Below are 17,503 nucleotides of genomic sequence, written 5' to 3'. Positions count from 1 at the left end.
GAGCAAGGCACTAAATTAAAGCATTCCAGATGGGGAAAGTCCAGGGGTGGGATTCCACCGGTATAACAACCAGTTTGGTGATTGCACGCTTTTTTTACACGTGTGTGCTCAGTGTTTAAAAAAGCACTAATACTTACCTTCTACTGCAATCCCTGTGAATAAAACAGCTGAGGCACGGCAAACCACTCTGCCAGCGAATCAGCTGTGCTCTAACAAAAGGCAATAAAGCACAGGAAAGAGCAGAGGCGGGCAGGCGGGCCCACATGCTTGTCGCAGCGAACCGGTTCACTGCCAGCTGATCTTTGGAGCAAGGGATTCACCGGAACCGGTAGAATCCCACCCCTGTGAAAGTCCTTCCACCTCTCTAGACAGATAGTCCTTAGTTTAGGTCCTTAAACTGGTCTTAATTTTGCTTTGGTATGTGATATTGTGCGTATGTGTATTTCATGAAACAGAATGGACTGCATGTAGATTCTCATATTGCTCTCCATAATAACTGCTGCACAGGCTGCAACATCATTTGCAGCATGAAGAAGAAAAGGGATCAATGTTATTTTTCTAGCTACTGTAGCAGTGGTGGGATTCAAATTTTTTTACTACTGGTTCTGTGGGCGTGGTTTGGTGGGTGTGGCAGGGGAAGGATACTGTAAAATCTCCAGGCAGAGGTGGTATCTGTCAGTTCCCCAAACTACTCAAAATTTCCACTACCGGTTCTTCAGAACCGGTCAGAACCTGCTGAATATCACCTCTGTACTGTAGGATAATTTTCAGAAAATGGTCTTTGCTGAGAAGCTTCCAAGACCTTTAGTCTTGATATGTTCCTATGAAGCGTCCAGCCTTGGAAAACAGAAAAAGTTGATTCTTTCCCTTTCCTATAACTGGAAATAGCCATTGTGACTTCATAAGGAGAAACAAATGTAACTTCATTTCCAGGTAGTTTATTTGATAGGAATAGTTGCAGAATAGCCCAAGAATTATTGTTAGAGAAGAAGCTCTTCCTGTCTCGTATGGGATACTGTTATTCACTGTATGCTGAAGTTTTATATTTCTCTCTTACTTGTTGTTAGTGAAACAAATATAACATTTCTAACCAATTAGTTTAATATCTTCAAACTTAGGGAAACAATATTCATTTGTTTTTCTGTTTCTTTTACTACATTGTTTGATGAAGGTATTGCCAGATTGACACAAAATCTTTTAATGTAAATTTATTGTGAAATCCTCATATGCTTCTATATTCTGTACTCAAAGTTTCTATAAAAACATCCTGCTATTAGTGTTGTATTTCTGGCAATAAGGGGAAAGCAGAATATTTTAGGTTGATCTTTGTCTAATTTGGTTTGGATTAAAACACGAGATAAATATTTGCATTTTATAGTTAAATTTAGGATGAATTTCTGCTCTCCAAATAACCTTACCAGTTAATTTATAAAACATGTAAAGACTGCTTTTGAAAATACATTGAATTACCATTCTATTTCATTATAGTGGTTTCTATTTTCCTGATTTTAAACTATATCACTTGACTTATTTGCTAATGTCAGTAATGCAATATATTAGAATAAAAAATATATTAAATATGTGCTATTAAGATTTATTACTTGGCTCCCTTGAAATTTTGGCAAGAACTTCATCCCAATTACAACAGAAGTATTGTGATATTTCTAGCACCTAAGGTGATATTTGGACATTATTGAGTAAATGTTCTTAATTGAATGACATATTTTAAATAAAAATGTAAATATTTTTCAAGATGTAAATACTGTTTCAGTACTACGCAAAAGTTGGCAAAATACAATATTTCTTCCACTTTCAGGTTCTTTTTTTTTTTTCAATTTTACTTTATTTTTCCACTATGCATGTCATTTACTACTTTGTGATGTTTAGTTAATTATAAATAAAATTTCTATATACCACACTAATCAGTTTTATATGTTTCCTGTTCCTATTTTAATTGTAAGGAAGCTAATAAAGCTGAAATGGGAAAAAAAGAGTTATAATTCTGAATCTGCATAAGTGCAGGACTTACTACTGCTTTATAAAGTGGCTTTTCTTCCTCATTAATACATCAAATGAACTTATTTAATTGGTTTTTTTAAAATATGAAAATACTGTAAATGTGTACTGGGAAAGCTTTTCTTTCTAAACTAAAATGTCAATCTATATTTCTCAAGGTGAATTGGATGGCATTTGGAGTAATTATCTATAAAGTATTTCGTCAAACAGCTATGCTAAAGCCAGAAGTTAGCTGCTATGAAAATGTCAGGTAAGAGTCACTGGCCACTCCCACGCCCGGTTTAAGCGAAGGGGGGGGGAAATCCCAATATGTCATGTGATGCTGCTGTAACAATGTGAGTTTGACACCCCTGCTCTACATCATCATTCAGAGTTAAAGTTTTGGGCGTATTTTTTTTAACAACAAATATTATATATGGGAAAGAAACCAAACCTGAGATTAAGTCTAGCTAATATGACCATCTTACTCTTGAAAGCCAGATTAAAGTTTTAATATTGCATAAGAATCCAAATCCTTTAGTAAAGGGAGCCAAAGATATTCTTAACTCTCTTGTTCTAAACTCTCGGAAGGGCTTTTGATGTTTCACTCCATTTCCAGAGAGATTATAGAAATAGGTGTTCCTTTTTTTTAAATTCCTTCACCAGGGTTTATTTTTTATTGTTATTCTTTTTTTTTATTTCATGGGATGCTATGATTTTTCCATCAATCTGCTTTCTTTAAAACTGATTTATAGAGCCCTTGAAAAGCATTTGTGCTGGAAAAGCTGGAATGTGCTATAGGGACCATTGAAAGCAACTTACTGTTTTTGTTGCTTGGAAACATTCATGTTGTTTCAAGTCATTGCACTAGATTTATAGTTAGGATTTAGCAGCTCTTTGATTGATCACTTTGCTCCCATTCTCCATCTGATCAGCTCTCAACAGAGCGCCAAGCCTAATGGAGTCAAATGGTTATACTGTACAAATCTAAGGAAGCAGCATGAAAAGAGAGACGATGCGGGGGTGGGAGATGTGTGTGTGAGAGAGAGAGGGGGGGAGGGAGGGAGGGAGGGGGAGGGAGGGGGAAACAACTTTCTGCAAAGGAAGTTCAAAACCAGTGGGTTGCAAATGAAAGAGAAAATTAATGACTGAGTCCATTTGCAAAAGCACACTGTGTAATTTGTCCTAGCTCATGACCAAAGCTGAAGTAATTTATATTAGAATGTGTTAGCATATGAAGAGAGAAATAATCTCAGGGAACCGATCTGTGAGCTGCTCGGGAGTCAATATCTTGACCCTGCAACAATTTAAACTTCCTTTGCATTGGGAAAGCAAAATGGTTTCAGAATAAGGGGAAAGTCTGTCTTTTGAACAAACTAAGCACTATCTCTGAGGCTGAAACAGAGAAAACAGCCCAAAAGTTCCCTCTGATGCCTGGCACATTTGCTGACCTCAGAGCATACCATACATTTTTTTCCCCAAGGTTTCTTAGTGGGTATACTTCATAACAGACATATGTTTTACCTTGGGGAATTGCACCAACAGTAGATTTAAAATCAAATCATATGGTTCTGCAGCACACTAGAGAAAACAGATTTGAAGATTAAGACAGCCAGTGTTTAAAAGCCATCAGCATTTCCACTTTTGTTGGTGACTGCTCAGAAAACAAAATAGGAACTTTATTCCAGCCACGGTACTGCAGCACACCCTAAAGCAGAAACCATGTCACTGCAATGCAGAATGCGAGGGTTTGTCAGTGACTCACATTTAAGGGAAGGAACTAGGAAGAGAAGCAGGGCTAACAGCTCTTCTTTCCCTTCTCCCTAGATCCTGTGCACGAGGGGCACTTTCTCTCCTTTTTCTCCTGGGGGCTACGTGGATTTTTGGTGTGCTCCATGTCATCCAGGGATCAGTGGCTACGGCATATCTTTTCACAATTTTCAATGCATTTCAGGGACTGTTCATCTTTATATTTCTTTGTGTGCTGTCACGAAAAGTAAGGTTTTTTTTCAATATACGTGTAAATAGACCATGAGGTACATTTATACAAAATTATCCTTAAAATGTTCTTCTCCTTCCTTCCATCCTTCCTTCAGTCCCTCCCTTCCTCCCTCTTTCCCTGTCTTTCTGCCAATATATTCCTCCCTCCTCCCTCTCTGCCATTCTGTCAATATATTACTTACTTGCTTGCTTACTTAGTCACTCTCTCTGTGTCTTCCTTCATCTCCCTCCCTCCCTCCCCTCCTTCCTTCCTTCCTTCCCTCCCTCCCTCCCTCCTTCCTTCCTTCCTTCCTTTAAATAGCAGCTACTTGAAAACCAGAGCTGTTTCAGAAGAGCTTGAATAAAATTGGCTCTTGGAAAGTTTGATTGGATGATTAGTCACCCAAGACCCAGTCTCAGTAAAAGAACCTTCTCTGAAACTATTACTTGCATTTTCCAAGTAGTAATCTTGGTACTCAAAGTGCAAACCAAACTAGTAAATAAAACTTCTCTGATATCTGCACTGCACTGGTCCACCACCCACAGAATAAGGGCAATACTGGTAATTATGTTTCATATATTTCATCATTTATATGGTTTTCAATATCTTGTGCTGGATGAACTGCTCAGTGCAGTAATCTAAATTAAAAGATCCCAACGAAATATATATCCTGTCATATTCATAAGTAACTGTGTTATTATCAAACTGTTCTTCCTTATAGGAAGTTTTGCCTAACATTCAATCAAAATCTGCCCATCTATTACTTAAGGCCCTTATTTCATAATTTGCAATATATGATAGAGAACATATTTGCAGTCTCTTTAGATACTTGAAAAGTGCTGGCATCTCCATTCAGTCATCTTTTCTGAAGCTGAAACAGACTCAGTTACCTCAATCTCTCTTTAGAAAAATTAATGTATATCCAGACTGCAAATGTTGAGCTGCAGCCCATGGTAAGACAGTACCCTGGTTTAATTTGTGCTATTCCTTTTCTGTCTTGACACAAGAAAAAATAAGGAAAAGGAAAAAGAGTGGGGAAAGCCTCTTTGGGTAACAATTACTGGAAGAGAAGGCCCATGGTGTTGAACTGTCATTAAATGACCACTCTAGGAATTAGTTACATGGCATCAGAGTGGCTCTTTCCCTCTTGCCTCTCTACTTCTCCCCTTACCACCCTAGCAACACAAGCAGGGAGAAGTCTGAGCAAGTCTTTTGCTGTCAGTTTTCTAATACTATGCAATCATTACTTCTTTGGATTGGAAAAGTTGCACCAGAAGTGCCATTTTCTCCCACCATTTTTCCTGCCACTCATGGCAAGAGAAGAAGTGGGAAGAAAATAAGAGAGCAGGTCTGATGTTGTCAGTTCTCCAATTCCATGGTTTCTATCTGAGAGGCTCTAAGAACCCATCCCCCTGCTGCTTCTTTCCCTATACTCTCACAAACAAAAGGAAACAGGACTGCAACATCTCTTTAGCAATCATCTTCTACCCCCACCTGCATGACTAATCCAGGTAAGACATTCTTGAAGACTGTCCAGTCTTCCAGAAACAAGTTGAATAGTTTTCTCATAAGGTGGTGTAGTCTAAAGAGTCCCTTCATCCCCACTTTCCTTCCCTTGACAGTTGGGAGAATTACTGAACACATCTTATCTCAGATGAGACACCGCAGTTGATCCAGACATCAAGGAATCTATTAACAGAAAGTAGAAAGCATGCATTAAAACTGGAACAGAAAAGTCTGCAGGGTGCCTTTGCAGTGAAGGGCAAAAGTTTTGGAAGACATGCTTATATAGTTATATCTTTCTGAAATAGTTTACAAGGCAACTGTTGCCTCTGTTTGGAGGCCTTAAGAAAGGGCCCTTTGTTTGTAGTCCCTTGTCAAAACAACACCCATTCTCTGAACTTATTCTAGGATTTAGGATACAGGAGTTAGGTATCCACTTCCATTTTATAGAAAGATTGGGGCACATCATAGAGTAACAACGATGAAGTAGATTAACTGACTCATTGATAGAATGATGAGGAAGATTGTTTTTTGTTTATTTGCACAAGTGCAAAAGGGTAACAATTTAAAGAAAGAAGGAATCATGTTTAATACTTGGGGGGGGGGGGAAACATTAAGCAGGGCTGTAAAATTAAGTTTCCAAATTGATAATTTCAAAAAAATATTCACCAGGAATTACCAGGAATGTAGAACAGCAATAGCAATAGCACTTAGATTTATATACCACTTTACAGTTCTTTACAGTCCTCTCTAAGTGGTTTACAGAGTCACCATATTGCCCCCAACAGTATGGGTCCTCATTTTACCCACCTGGGAAGGATGGAAGGCTGAATCAACCTTGAGCCTGGTGAGATTTGAACTCTCAAATTATAGGCAGCCAGCAGATGTAGCCTGTAGTAATACACTCTAACCATTGTGCCACCATGGCTCATATTCACCAGATATGGAGAAACCCACAACATGTTTGGGATCAAGTGACTAATAATTTCTTGCAAACATAACAGTCCCCAGAAATCAGTTGGAAAGTTTATGAATAAATAAATAAACAAACAAACAAATAGCTGTTCTCCAGAGCAATATCATGCTGGCCTTAAATACCTGGTTCAGATTTGAGTAAGATCTAAAGAAAAATATAATCCAAACTAGAGAGAGTTGGAAATGCACACATTAAATGCATTATAGCAATGTTGGAGTCTGATTTAGTTTGGTGCCCCATACTTAAAAGTGAGTCAAGAATTGCCAAAATAGGCCACATTTGGTAGAAGAGGCTTAAAACACATATATTTACCTGTTAGTAAGCCAAGGTGCTCATGCTATCTTTTCATTTCAGATCCAGGATGAATACTCCAGGCTGTTCAGAAATGTACCTTGCTGTTTTAGATGCTTGAGGTAAATTGATGGAAAGCCAAGATGAGCAGCACTGTGGAAGGAAACAGAAAACGAGAGGCTTTCGGAAAAATTGCTAAATTGTGAAAGTATGAAATGAGCTACTGAGCTGTCATCTCTCTTAAATCAATTATTTTCTCTCTGGTATAGGTATTGTACTTAAATGTGCACTCAGGCACACTATATTGTATACAAAACTGCATATCTGTACAAGACAGACTGGTTTATTGTGTAACAAATAAGGCTTCTAAAGATGCCCAGGACTCTTTAGGGCAAACAGCTAAAGCTTGAAAGAGGGAAAAGTGAATCCAAGGTATAAAGCTTTTTGTTGTTGTTGTTGACAGACTGACTCTTCGTTTCATATCTAATGCTGGGAAATGAAATAATTTCACTTATTGCTATTTAAAGAGAATACAACCCATTACAGTGTTTAAAAAAGGCTTTACCTGGGTCAAAATATCCTATCCTGCTTTGAAAGGAGCCAAGTTAAGAAAATAGCAGTGTGTGCAGTTCTTTAGTTTGGGTCATAAGGAGAAGGCATAGAGCAATTTTGTTAGCTGAATGTTTATGGAAAGTTTGCAGACTTCTATTAGTTGAAGATCTTTCAGTTGTGACAATTGTAAGATGGGTGGACTTCAACTCCCAGAATTCCTCAGCCAGCCATGTTGACTGAGAAATTCTGGGAATTGAAGTCCACCTGTCTTAAAGTTGCCAAGGTTGGAAAAAACACCTGTCCTATAAAATGGTGGTGCATACTAATCATTCCTTGTCCACTTGGAAGTGGAGGGAGATTCTTTGTGTCTATCCATACAGGGCTAAGAGTATAAAGGAAATCTGCCCCATGCAGTTCTTTTAAGTCAATGATCTGCTAGTGGAGTTTTCTGACATGGCATGGTCAACAGTAATACATAGCCTACCAGTATTCATTATTCTCAAATGTTTTACTCAAAACAACCTACAGTATCTGCATAGCAAAGAAAAGGTGGGACTCCTTATGTTTGACAGAGATGTGTATTTAAAGAAAAGCTTTTCTAATGCAGTACTGCCTTAAAATATGCATTAGGGCAAGGGTCTTCAAACTTGGCAAGTTTAAGACTTGTGGACTTCAACTCCCAGAATTCCTGAGCTAACATGACTGGAGGAGGAATTCTGGGAGTTGAAGTCCACAAGTCTTAAAGCTGTCAAGTTTGAAGACCCCTGCATTAGGGCAATGTTATAAAACTTGAGTAGATCACCAGTATGGAAAGCATTTGAAAGGGCAAGTTTACAAAGCGTAGTGGTGTGACAAAGTAATCTCTCCTTAAAACTTTATGGAAACCATGTCCCATAGAAGGATCAACATGACCCTTTGAAAGTTTCACCCAATTGCATACAAACACAACACATACACACAGAGAGAGGGGGGGAGGGAGAGAGAGAGAGAGAGAATGAGAGAATGAGAGAATGAGAGAATGAGAGAGAGAGAGAGAGACAGAGAGAGAGAGAGAGAGAGAGAGACAGAGACAGAGAGACAGAGACAGAGAGAGACAGAGAGAGAGAGAGATATTACTGCAAGAATGCATGACATTAATGTCTTCCCACCCCAACATCCAACATGGTAGTCACAGTTTGTTTTAATAAATTGAATCAGATGATGGAGACAATGCAATTTGTTTTTCTGAAATGAAGAAGGCCATTACAATTCCTTTACCAAAGTAATGTTGATAGTCTCAAACAAGTGAATCACATTAGACAGGACTAATTTGATGCTGCCCAAAGCATGCCCTGGATCTTCCCAGCCCAGGTGACCTTTAGTATATGCTAGTGGAATGTAACTGATCATGCCAGGGCATGGTGCCCAAGCCAAATGCCATATGTAGTTACAGATGTGCCTCTTTCTGACTGCAGTTCTGTATATGTTGCTGTTTATCTTGCTGTATATGTGAAAACTGTATTGTGTATAACAACATTTGCTTCCAGCAAGACCTCTTCAGGCCAGTATGATCATCGGAAAACTAATTTCAAAGAGTGTGCATGCACGTGAAACCTACAAATAAGAGGCTTTCCAGAAATGCAGAATTTATCTGGTAGGCCACAGTGAGAAACAAATTCAGAGGACTGAATAAATGAGAAATGAACATGTATAAGTGTAAATCTGCTTGTTGGTTTAAATAAATCCTTTCAATTAAGAATATCAAAGAGAATGTTGCTGTTTTCCAAATGCCAAAGCATCTATAAAATAATAAATCAAATCTATGTTAACAAGAACTTGAGTGTTGTCATAGTAATTTTACCTCCTCCACCGTTCTATCTTGTAATTTCAAAGACTCTCAAATCTCAGGGATGGTGGGGAGGGCTGGGGATACTCTGAGCAAAACACCAGCAATGTCAAGGAACAACAGCAGCTGGTTGAAGAGGTCCCCTAAAATCAGTATTTGATGTAAAGAAACAAGTTACATAAAAATAGTTCTCAATCTTTTTCTAATCCAAATCTCAGCTGAATTGGAAATGCAACTAGGTGGTGAAGCTCAAAGGTACAAGCAACAAAAGCCTGTCCTTGATGTTTTCTTTTTCTTTATGGAGGAACTTTATATTTTTCCTTGTTGATTTTATTTCTTTTCTTTTTTTTAGCCGTACCCTTTGCATTTCTTTCTCTAATTCTTCTCTTTCCTACTGAATGGCAATTCCTAGTTATGGTGATTTATCCCATCGTTCGAGTCACCTTGCAACCAAAGGATTATATCAGTAATGTAATATTAATGTCAAGTTATTATTGCATTACTTTAAAAACACTCCGGACACAATGCAGCAAATTAATTATTTGCTGGTCTTGCCCTCAATTCCCCCACATAACAGCTCTCAGGATTATATTTTATTTTCAGTCCATTATTTACCCAGGCTTTTTTTTTATCAACACAATTCATCTCAAGGAGTCATTCAGGAGGTCTGCCATTACAGAACCCTTCATTGTTAGAAAAGTGCTATTATTTTTATGCAAATAGCTGGCAAGGGAATTTGAAAAAAACTGAAATCTATTCATGTTCAACAGGGTTTCATAGTCCCTGAAAAGGGCATTATTTTGTTGCAATTAGGTGGGCAATTTGGAGGAAGGTCTAAAAGGAACAACTTCTGTGTCAGCACTTGAACTCTGTTCTACACTTCCCATACTTAGCTCTACAAAGATTTGGATCAATATAAACATTGTGTGTGTGTGTGTGTGTGTGTGTGTGTGTGTGTGTGTGTTATATTGGCCCCGGCCTCCTTTTCACTGTCAGAGACCTTCAGGAACTTATTCTGCAGCCAACAAGTCTTTCTTGAAGGCCTCTGCAGCTGATAACAGAGCTCCAAATCAATCTAGGACTCCGTTATCAGCTACAGAGGCCTTTAGGAGAGCCTTGCTGGCTGCAAAAGAAATAGGCTGGCAAGGGAGGTGTCGGGGTGTGCGAGGCCTGGCGACAGCTATCCAAAGGTAAGTAGTAGGGCAGCTCCACCCACCACCACCACCCTAGCTTAATTTTTATCTGTGCATTCTGGAGTGGATGGGATCTTAATTAGGGCTTATTTGTGGGGTAGGGCTTACATTGGGCACATGTGTAAAAATCAAGTTAGGACTTACTTTCAGGATAGATCATATTTTCAGGGAAACAGGATAACAGGTCCCATCATTTTGTACGTTAGCCCATTTGAAGTACCTTTATTGACAAAGTTTTGCCCTGTGGTGCAGTATTTCACTCAACTGAAGATAACAAATTATCAGACCCAAGAGTTTTAGTAATATGTAGATACATTTTAAAGTATTTAGGAAAAAAAGCCGAGTATAAATAACGTTAATCAAATCAAACATATATTGATCATTTAGAAGTTCATCTGGCAAATACTAATCCTCTGAAGCATTAATTTAACAACATCTTCATCCTCAAAATAAGAGTGAATGCCTTTTTAACAGATGTGAAAACAAGTTCTATCTGAATGAAATAAAAATGTGTCCAGCACACTAACAATTACTTTGCACAAAAAATTAAATGACATTGCTTGTAACGCCATTTTGTATCGTCTCATGTATAAATTTTAAAGAATATCCTCCTGACTCACTGGCTTACAGTGATGAGAAATACATGAAATACGTGAATACATGAAAATTGCATTCATAATACTCCTATAAAATATAAAAGGATGGCGTATACATCATATCATTTAAGATTCTCCTCAAAATGCATGGAAAAAAATGTTACAATACTGTGTTTTACTGGTAACTGATTTCCTCACATATTTAGTTAGAAACTGCAAAGCTTTTTCAAGGATATTTCTGTTGACATTGTTATACATAAATTATTAACTGAATTCCAGAAATCTGAAAATGCAAATGAATTGCAGTGATGTTAAAAACTTTTCCCTTGTTATTGCCACCAATTATTTATGCTATTTTTGATATTTTCCTGACAAAGCAGAGATACATTATGATAGCAAATATGTCAGAAATGCTGTAAGTCAATGATAAACTGCATATTTTTCATCTTCAAGGTCTTTGTGCAATATTCTACAAACTCTGAACCAGGGGTCTTCAAGCTGGGAAACACTAAGATTTTTGGACTTCAACTCCCACAATTCAACCATGCTGTCTGGGAAATTCTGGAAGTTGAAGTCCACAGATCTTAAAATTGCCCAGTTTGGATACCCCTGTTCTAAATCGTAGGAACTGTATGTATCATTTTGCTTAATCCAAATGCCCAAGAAACCTGTTTTCTTGCTATCACATCTAGAAAGTAAAGCATTTGTTCTTTAAAATAAGAATTGTATTGCTTTAGTTATTATTTCAGGGTTTCCTATGCAACGTATTGCACGGATGAAACTGCCCAGAAATGTCATTAATAACATCCTTCCATTGCTTCAACCTACAGTTTAAGTAATATGAAATTGGCCTATTTTTGAAAAGATTCATTTTCATATAAACTATAAAATTTATGAGACATTAATGGAATAGGAAAACCAATGTTTTTTCTGCATCATCTGTTATTTCTTTATATCCTTACATCTTAGCTTAAGCAAGTCTTGTGTAAATGCATGCTAAGTCCAACAGACAAAGGTAGTTATGAAAAATATCTATTTTAAAAGTGGGGATTAATCTAACATTTATGTTTTGAAGAAATAACATTGACTTCCATTTTGCAGAAGTGTATGGTGCATGTTTGGCCTGGCCTTCCAGAAGTTACAACATACACATATAATACTATTCCCTGGTTTCCCATTGTTCCCATTGCCATTAGAGAGAATAATACAAGGAGTTGATTCACTGGAGTTAAAGAAAAAAATATATAGAAGAGTTACTTTTGTGAAAATTAGAGTTCAACATATTTACTGCAGGTTATCAGTGAAATGAAGAATTAATCATGGCCCTGCCAGAAAACTGAACCAATATGAACTCAGTTAAGTATAATACTGCATTTATATGCACAACATGTATCCACACCAGAAATGCGTAGAGCCAGGATCAAAAATCCAGAGCTCCCTAAACAAGTAGCAGCATCTTTCATTATTGACCAGGCTGGTCAGGCTGCGAGTAACTGAAATTCTACAATAATTAAATATCTCAGGATAAATGACTTTTCATTGTGGATCTTTTTTAGACTTTATGCATAGATTTTATGCTTCATGCAAATAAAACATTCGTATTTATGTCCATATCTACATGCATATATGTAGATATATATATATATAGTTTTAACATATGTGAATCATAGTGAGTATCATTAATATAACACAGCAGCATCCAATGAAAGAATTACACCATATAGAAATAAAGATTTCAGTAATCTGCATGTTCTACATTAGAGGACAACTGGTGGTATCAAGATTTATTTCATGGTTGCCCTTCCTCTAACTTAAAAATTACAATTTATTAATTGGGATTTTTGATAATGGCCATGTGCTTTTTCTGGAATAGTCTTGATGTGAAAGGGGGGGAATAGGGAAGGGATAGAAACAAAAATAAAATACAAAAGTAAAAAAGAAAAGATCATACCAGATCTGCAACACACTTTGCTTACCTTTTTAAACTTGCATGAAGTGCCCAAAAGAGTACGGCAAAAAAAGTAACCCTCAACAAAGCAAATAATGACAATAACACCTTTTCCCACAATATTTAGTGTATGCATGTAATACATGTGTTGAAGAACTCAGTTTAGTTTGTACTCAATGATTCTGAGATTAAAAGACAATAGATTGGACTGAGTATTCTGGTTTGCACCAATTTGCAACCAAGTTTACATCATAGAAAGAAACAAAGTTTCTTCCACTACTACAATGATAAATGTGTTTTATAGCATTTTGTGAATTCCCAAATAATACAGTAAATGCGTGGGCTGTGCAAAAGTTTGCAATTGCTTCAAGTAGTACATAATCTTGTTCCTAAAAAGTAAAACAAAAACTGCTTTACTTACAAGCTAAGATCTCTTTTAGATGGAGATTTCTGTGTATCTTGTGCAGAATATGTGCAGAACATTCTGCTGGCTAACAGAAGTTCCAAAGGTGACCTCCAAGTGACGCAGTGCATCTCAACAAAGCAAATAATATTACCTTCACAGCATAAAGCACTTTTGTAAAGCAAATTATAGCGAACCCTGATGATTATTGTGGAAGAACTTGCAGAATTGGAGCAAACTACCTTTAACTTAATTGTAATTAAATAAAGTCTAATGCAGGAGTGTCAAACACACATCATCACAACGGCGTCACGTGATGTATCGGGACTTTCCCCCCCTCCTTTGCTAAATTGAGCATGGGTGTGGCCAGCGCGTGATGCATCCAGCCCGTGGGCCGGGAGTTTGACAGCTCTGGTCTAAAGTGTCTTAGAAGGACAAAATCTGAATCCAAATGACTGATACTTCCCCTATCAAACAGAGGAATTTGGGACAATCCATTTATTCACATTCTATATAGCTTCAATTCTAGCCTCAAAGTAAAGGCAAAAAAAGATGAACGGGTGGTTATATTGATGACTGAGAACCCCCTCATTTTGAAGGATTTGGGCCTTTGTTGTACACGATAGTAGACAAAGAAAAGCATTAAGCAGACAGAGAGGGAGGAGTAGATTTATGAATTATTGGGGAATGGGAAATGCATCAGTTGATTGCAGTTTGAAAGATGTCTCCCCTGAAGCTCAGCAAAATTGAAAAGGCATCCACCGAATCTTAAAAGAAATTCTTCTGATATCACATAGGCTATCTTTTTAATAGATGATTTGTATGCAACACTTTTGAGAGAGTTGTGGGTATTACAAGCCATTGATTCAGGCACAAATAACTTATAGATACATTTTTGCAGTAATGGGCAAGGTGCGTGATCCAAGACTTCTGCAAGCTTTCTATAAGGCCACCCATCTTCATAGAACTTCTGTCATTATTTTCTTTGTTTTGTCAAACATTCAAACTTATGTGCTTGAAACATATCTGTTTATGCCACCAAGTGTTGCCTAGTATCTTGGGATCACAACTCATGAAATCCTAAACAATCAAACATGTGACCTGGCTGAGCCATTGACACTCAAAAGCATACAAATAGTCAAAGCAGGGGAGGTGGCCACGTTGAAGCCTATAAGCACAAGCCCCAATAATCTTCATAGCAGGGGAGTAACATGGAAAAGAAGGTGCAAGGTCTTTGCTGTTGCTTCTACAGTACTTCCTCTTCTGCTGACACATCCAAGTCAGCCATTGCTTTATCAAGAACATGGCTTCCACCTCCAGGTTCCTCTTCCTGATTCTCAGTCAGATAACCTTGAAGTGAAACAAACAAGCCTGGGCCATGTAGTAGAAGAGCAGTGGTGGGATTCAATTTTTTTTTACTCCCTGTTCTGTGGGCGTGGCTAGGTGGGCGCGGCAGGAGAAGGATACTGTAAAAATCTCCAGTCATAGGTGGTATTTGCCGATTCTCAGAACTAGTCAAAATTTCTGCTAGCATTTCTCCAGAACCTGCTGAATACCACCTCTGTAGAAGAGGCATTATCAAAGGTTTTAACAGGACTTGTTAGCACTTGCTTCCTTCTATTCAAACAGGACCAAAGAATGATTAAAAACATGCTCAGGCAACTGAGGAAAGGGGGAGTTGCTTCTGAAGGGAGGAGTTATAATGCTGTGTATATTCATGGTTGTATAGTTCCTTAAAAAAGGAAAAATAAGTCCTTTGTTATTCTAAAAGTTGAGCAGGAATAGGGAAGGAATATTTGGAAGTGCCCAATTTGGTGAAGGGGAGATTCTTATGGGATTCAAGCCCACTGTTGTGATGATGCAGAAGACAGTTTGATAGCTTCTAGATTCTAAATTAATGTCTATAGATTTTACCATGTGCTATCGACTTCTCGCTCTTTCCCGCTCCAATTTTGAAATTTTGTTGGGCCTTCATCATGGCTAAGTTAGTTCACTGTGGTTCAGTGGGGCTGGTAGAAAAACATTCTTTTTTAATAGTTTTTATGACATCTGGAAATGGTTCTATGTTCTCTCTTCAGAGAAAATCTCGGAAGATCTTTATTTATCCCATTTTCGAGAACTAACCTGAGAGAGAGCATAATGCTTATTCCTTACTATTTCTATCAGACCAGGACTGATGTTGGTTGCTTTTGCACCATTCGTCCTACTTACAATTCAAAAGAAGTACAAAATTTGATGATTGCCTAAGCTAAAACTTTTTAGTTTTCTTAATGTTAGGATTAAGTATTTTTTATTGTAGTGTTTCCTGAGCTAATTTGATTTGATATTTTACCATCCTCTGCATTTCTCTTCTAAATGTGGGTGACCATGGGTTATGTTGTGAATCAATAAAAAGTAACTAGCCCAAATGCAAAGCGGGTTTTGAAAGCCTGCACACCTGATTGGTCCTTAAACAACGAACAAGGATTGGTCCATAACAAGTCCCTGATTGGCCAATATTAGGACACTTCTTATTGGGTATTAATTGATCTTGTTGCACATACTATTGGTTAATAAGGTAGCAGCCAACCCTATAAAAGGGTTACTGCTGCCCATAGCCTTGCTCTGTTCTGTTCTATCTACTGTTATTAAAGAGTTGAAGTCACTGGTCAGATGTCTGGTCTCCATTATTCTCCAAACTTAACACTGGCGACGAGGATGGGATACGGAGACCGAAGAGCTGACTGATCTACAGAGCAACCAACAGAGCACGTGGTCGAACACGCACTATCAACGGCAACATGGCCAGCGGTGCCGTACCACCCGCTCCATTCGACCCAGAAACCGAAGACTGGGAGTCGTACATGGATAGGTTCCAGATGTTTCTGGAGACCAACAACTTGAAAGATGCAACAACCAGCAAAAAAAGAGCTGTATTTCTAACCCACTGCGGGCCTACCGTGTTTAAAATGGCAAAATCACTTGCCAAGCCAGCCGAAGTAAAAGCGATAGACTGGGACGTCCTCGAGCCTTTGCTACGGGCCCACTACGCGCCCACCGTGCCAACCTTAGTCAGAAGGCATGAATATTACCAGAGGGTCAAGCGGAAAGGCAAAAGCCTTGCCAACTACATCGCAGACCTCCGCAACCTTGGAGGCCTCTGCGGATTCTCTAACTTAGAAGAAGCCCTCCGAGACCGCCTAGTTCTGGGCCTAGAAGACTGCACGATCCAGAGCAAAATCATGGCTAAGGGGGACATCAGCCTCACCGATGCCCTTAAAGAAGCCACTGCAGCAGAAGCAACCAAGAAGTCGGCAGCCCGAATACGCCGCACCAGCGCACCGCTACGTCAACTCACCAATGATACCTCGCCTCGCTCAGAGAGACACCCGGTATCGACTCACCACGAAGACCTAGAATCCCCATCAGAAAGTGATGAGGAAGAGGTCAACCAACTCCGAACGGAATGAGACCAGTTCACGCAACGCTCACTTCGACCTTGTGCAGGATGTGGAGCGAATCACCCACGATCCAGCTGTAAATTCCTCGATGCACTCTGCCACGTTTGCGGGAAAAGAGGTCACATCGCAAAGGTTTGCAGAAGCAAACAAAACTCCAACTCCAAACCCCGACAGGCCGAATGCCAGTCTTCAGGATTCATCGGCACACCCCGAGACAAACTGAATCACCAATGGGGAAGCCACTCCTACAGAAACAAACCGTCCACCACTTCCACCAGGTGGGAAGAAACCAGGCGGGAAGAGACCCACCAGACAATTACCATAGGCCACGCTACATCCCTAGATGCTGGGAAAATCAGAGTGAAGGTCGCTATCGAAAACAAACCTTGTGTGATGGAGGTGGACTCAGGATCATCCCTCTCGATGGTGTCCTGGAAGACGCTCCAACAGCTCGTTCCGACGATTCACCGCCAAGACCTCAACCCTCAAAGGGTTATACTCAAAGATTACCAGGGTAACCGAATTCCCGTTGTCGGGTCCCGCCGATTCCAGGTCTCTTTCAAGGACCGCACCGTCACACTGCCACTGACTGTTGTTGACCGTGACCGGCCTAGTCTTTTAGGCCTGCAATGGTTCAGACCGCTCGGAATCACTGTAGCCGGACTCCACCGTGCCGAGAGCAACGATTGGGAGGAAGCCCTCGTGCAAGAATTCCAAGACGTTTTCGCGACGGACTAGGCAAGTACAAGGGGACCCCGATCTCATTTAACTTGAACCCTGAGGTAGCACCCATCCGCCTT

At 39.0% G+C, this 17,503-nt stretch overlaps 1 protein-coding gene across 1 annotated transcript in view; it reads left to right on the top strand.

Moving 5' to 3' along the window:
- Window positions 1-9,112, top strand: part of ADGRL4 (adhesion G protein-coupled receptor L4) — a 126,509-nt gene extending 117,397 nt beyond the window's left edge. Inside the window, exons 14-16 of the mRNA XM_087960497.1 lie at window positions 2,175-2,266; window positions 3,823-3,991; window positions 6,810-9,112. Of these exons, the coding sequence (XP_087816623.1) occupies window positions 2,175-2,266; window positions 3,823-3,991; window positions 6,810-6,872 (324 nt within the window). The 3' untranslated portion in view covers window positions 6,873-9,112. The remainder of the gene's footprint in view (window positions 1-2,174; window positions 2,267-3,822; window positions 3,992-6,809) is intronic.
- The last annotated feature ends 8,391 nt before the right edge of the window (window positions 9,113-17,503 follow it).

The sequence above is a fragment of the Notechis scutatus genome, chromosome 3 (assembly GCF_049901735.1).
Source record: "Notechis scutatus isolate UNSWTSFEM ecotype Mainland chromosome 3, rNotScu1.2, whole genome shotgun sequence".
In the NCBI taxonomy this organism is placed as follows: domain Eukaryota; kingdom Metazoa; phylum Chordata; class Lepidosauria; order Squamata; family Elapidae; genus Notechis; species Notechis scutatus.
The sequence above is the reverse complement of the archived record's forward strand: the minus strand, read 5'-3'. Positions and strand labels throughout refer to the sequence as shown.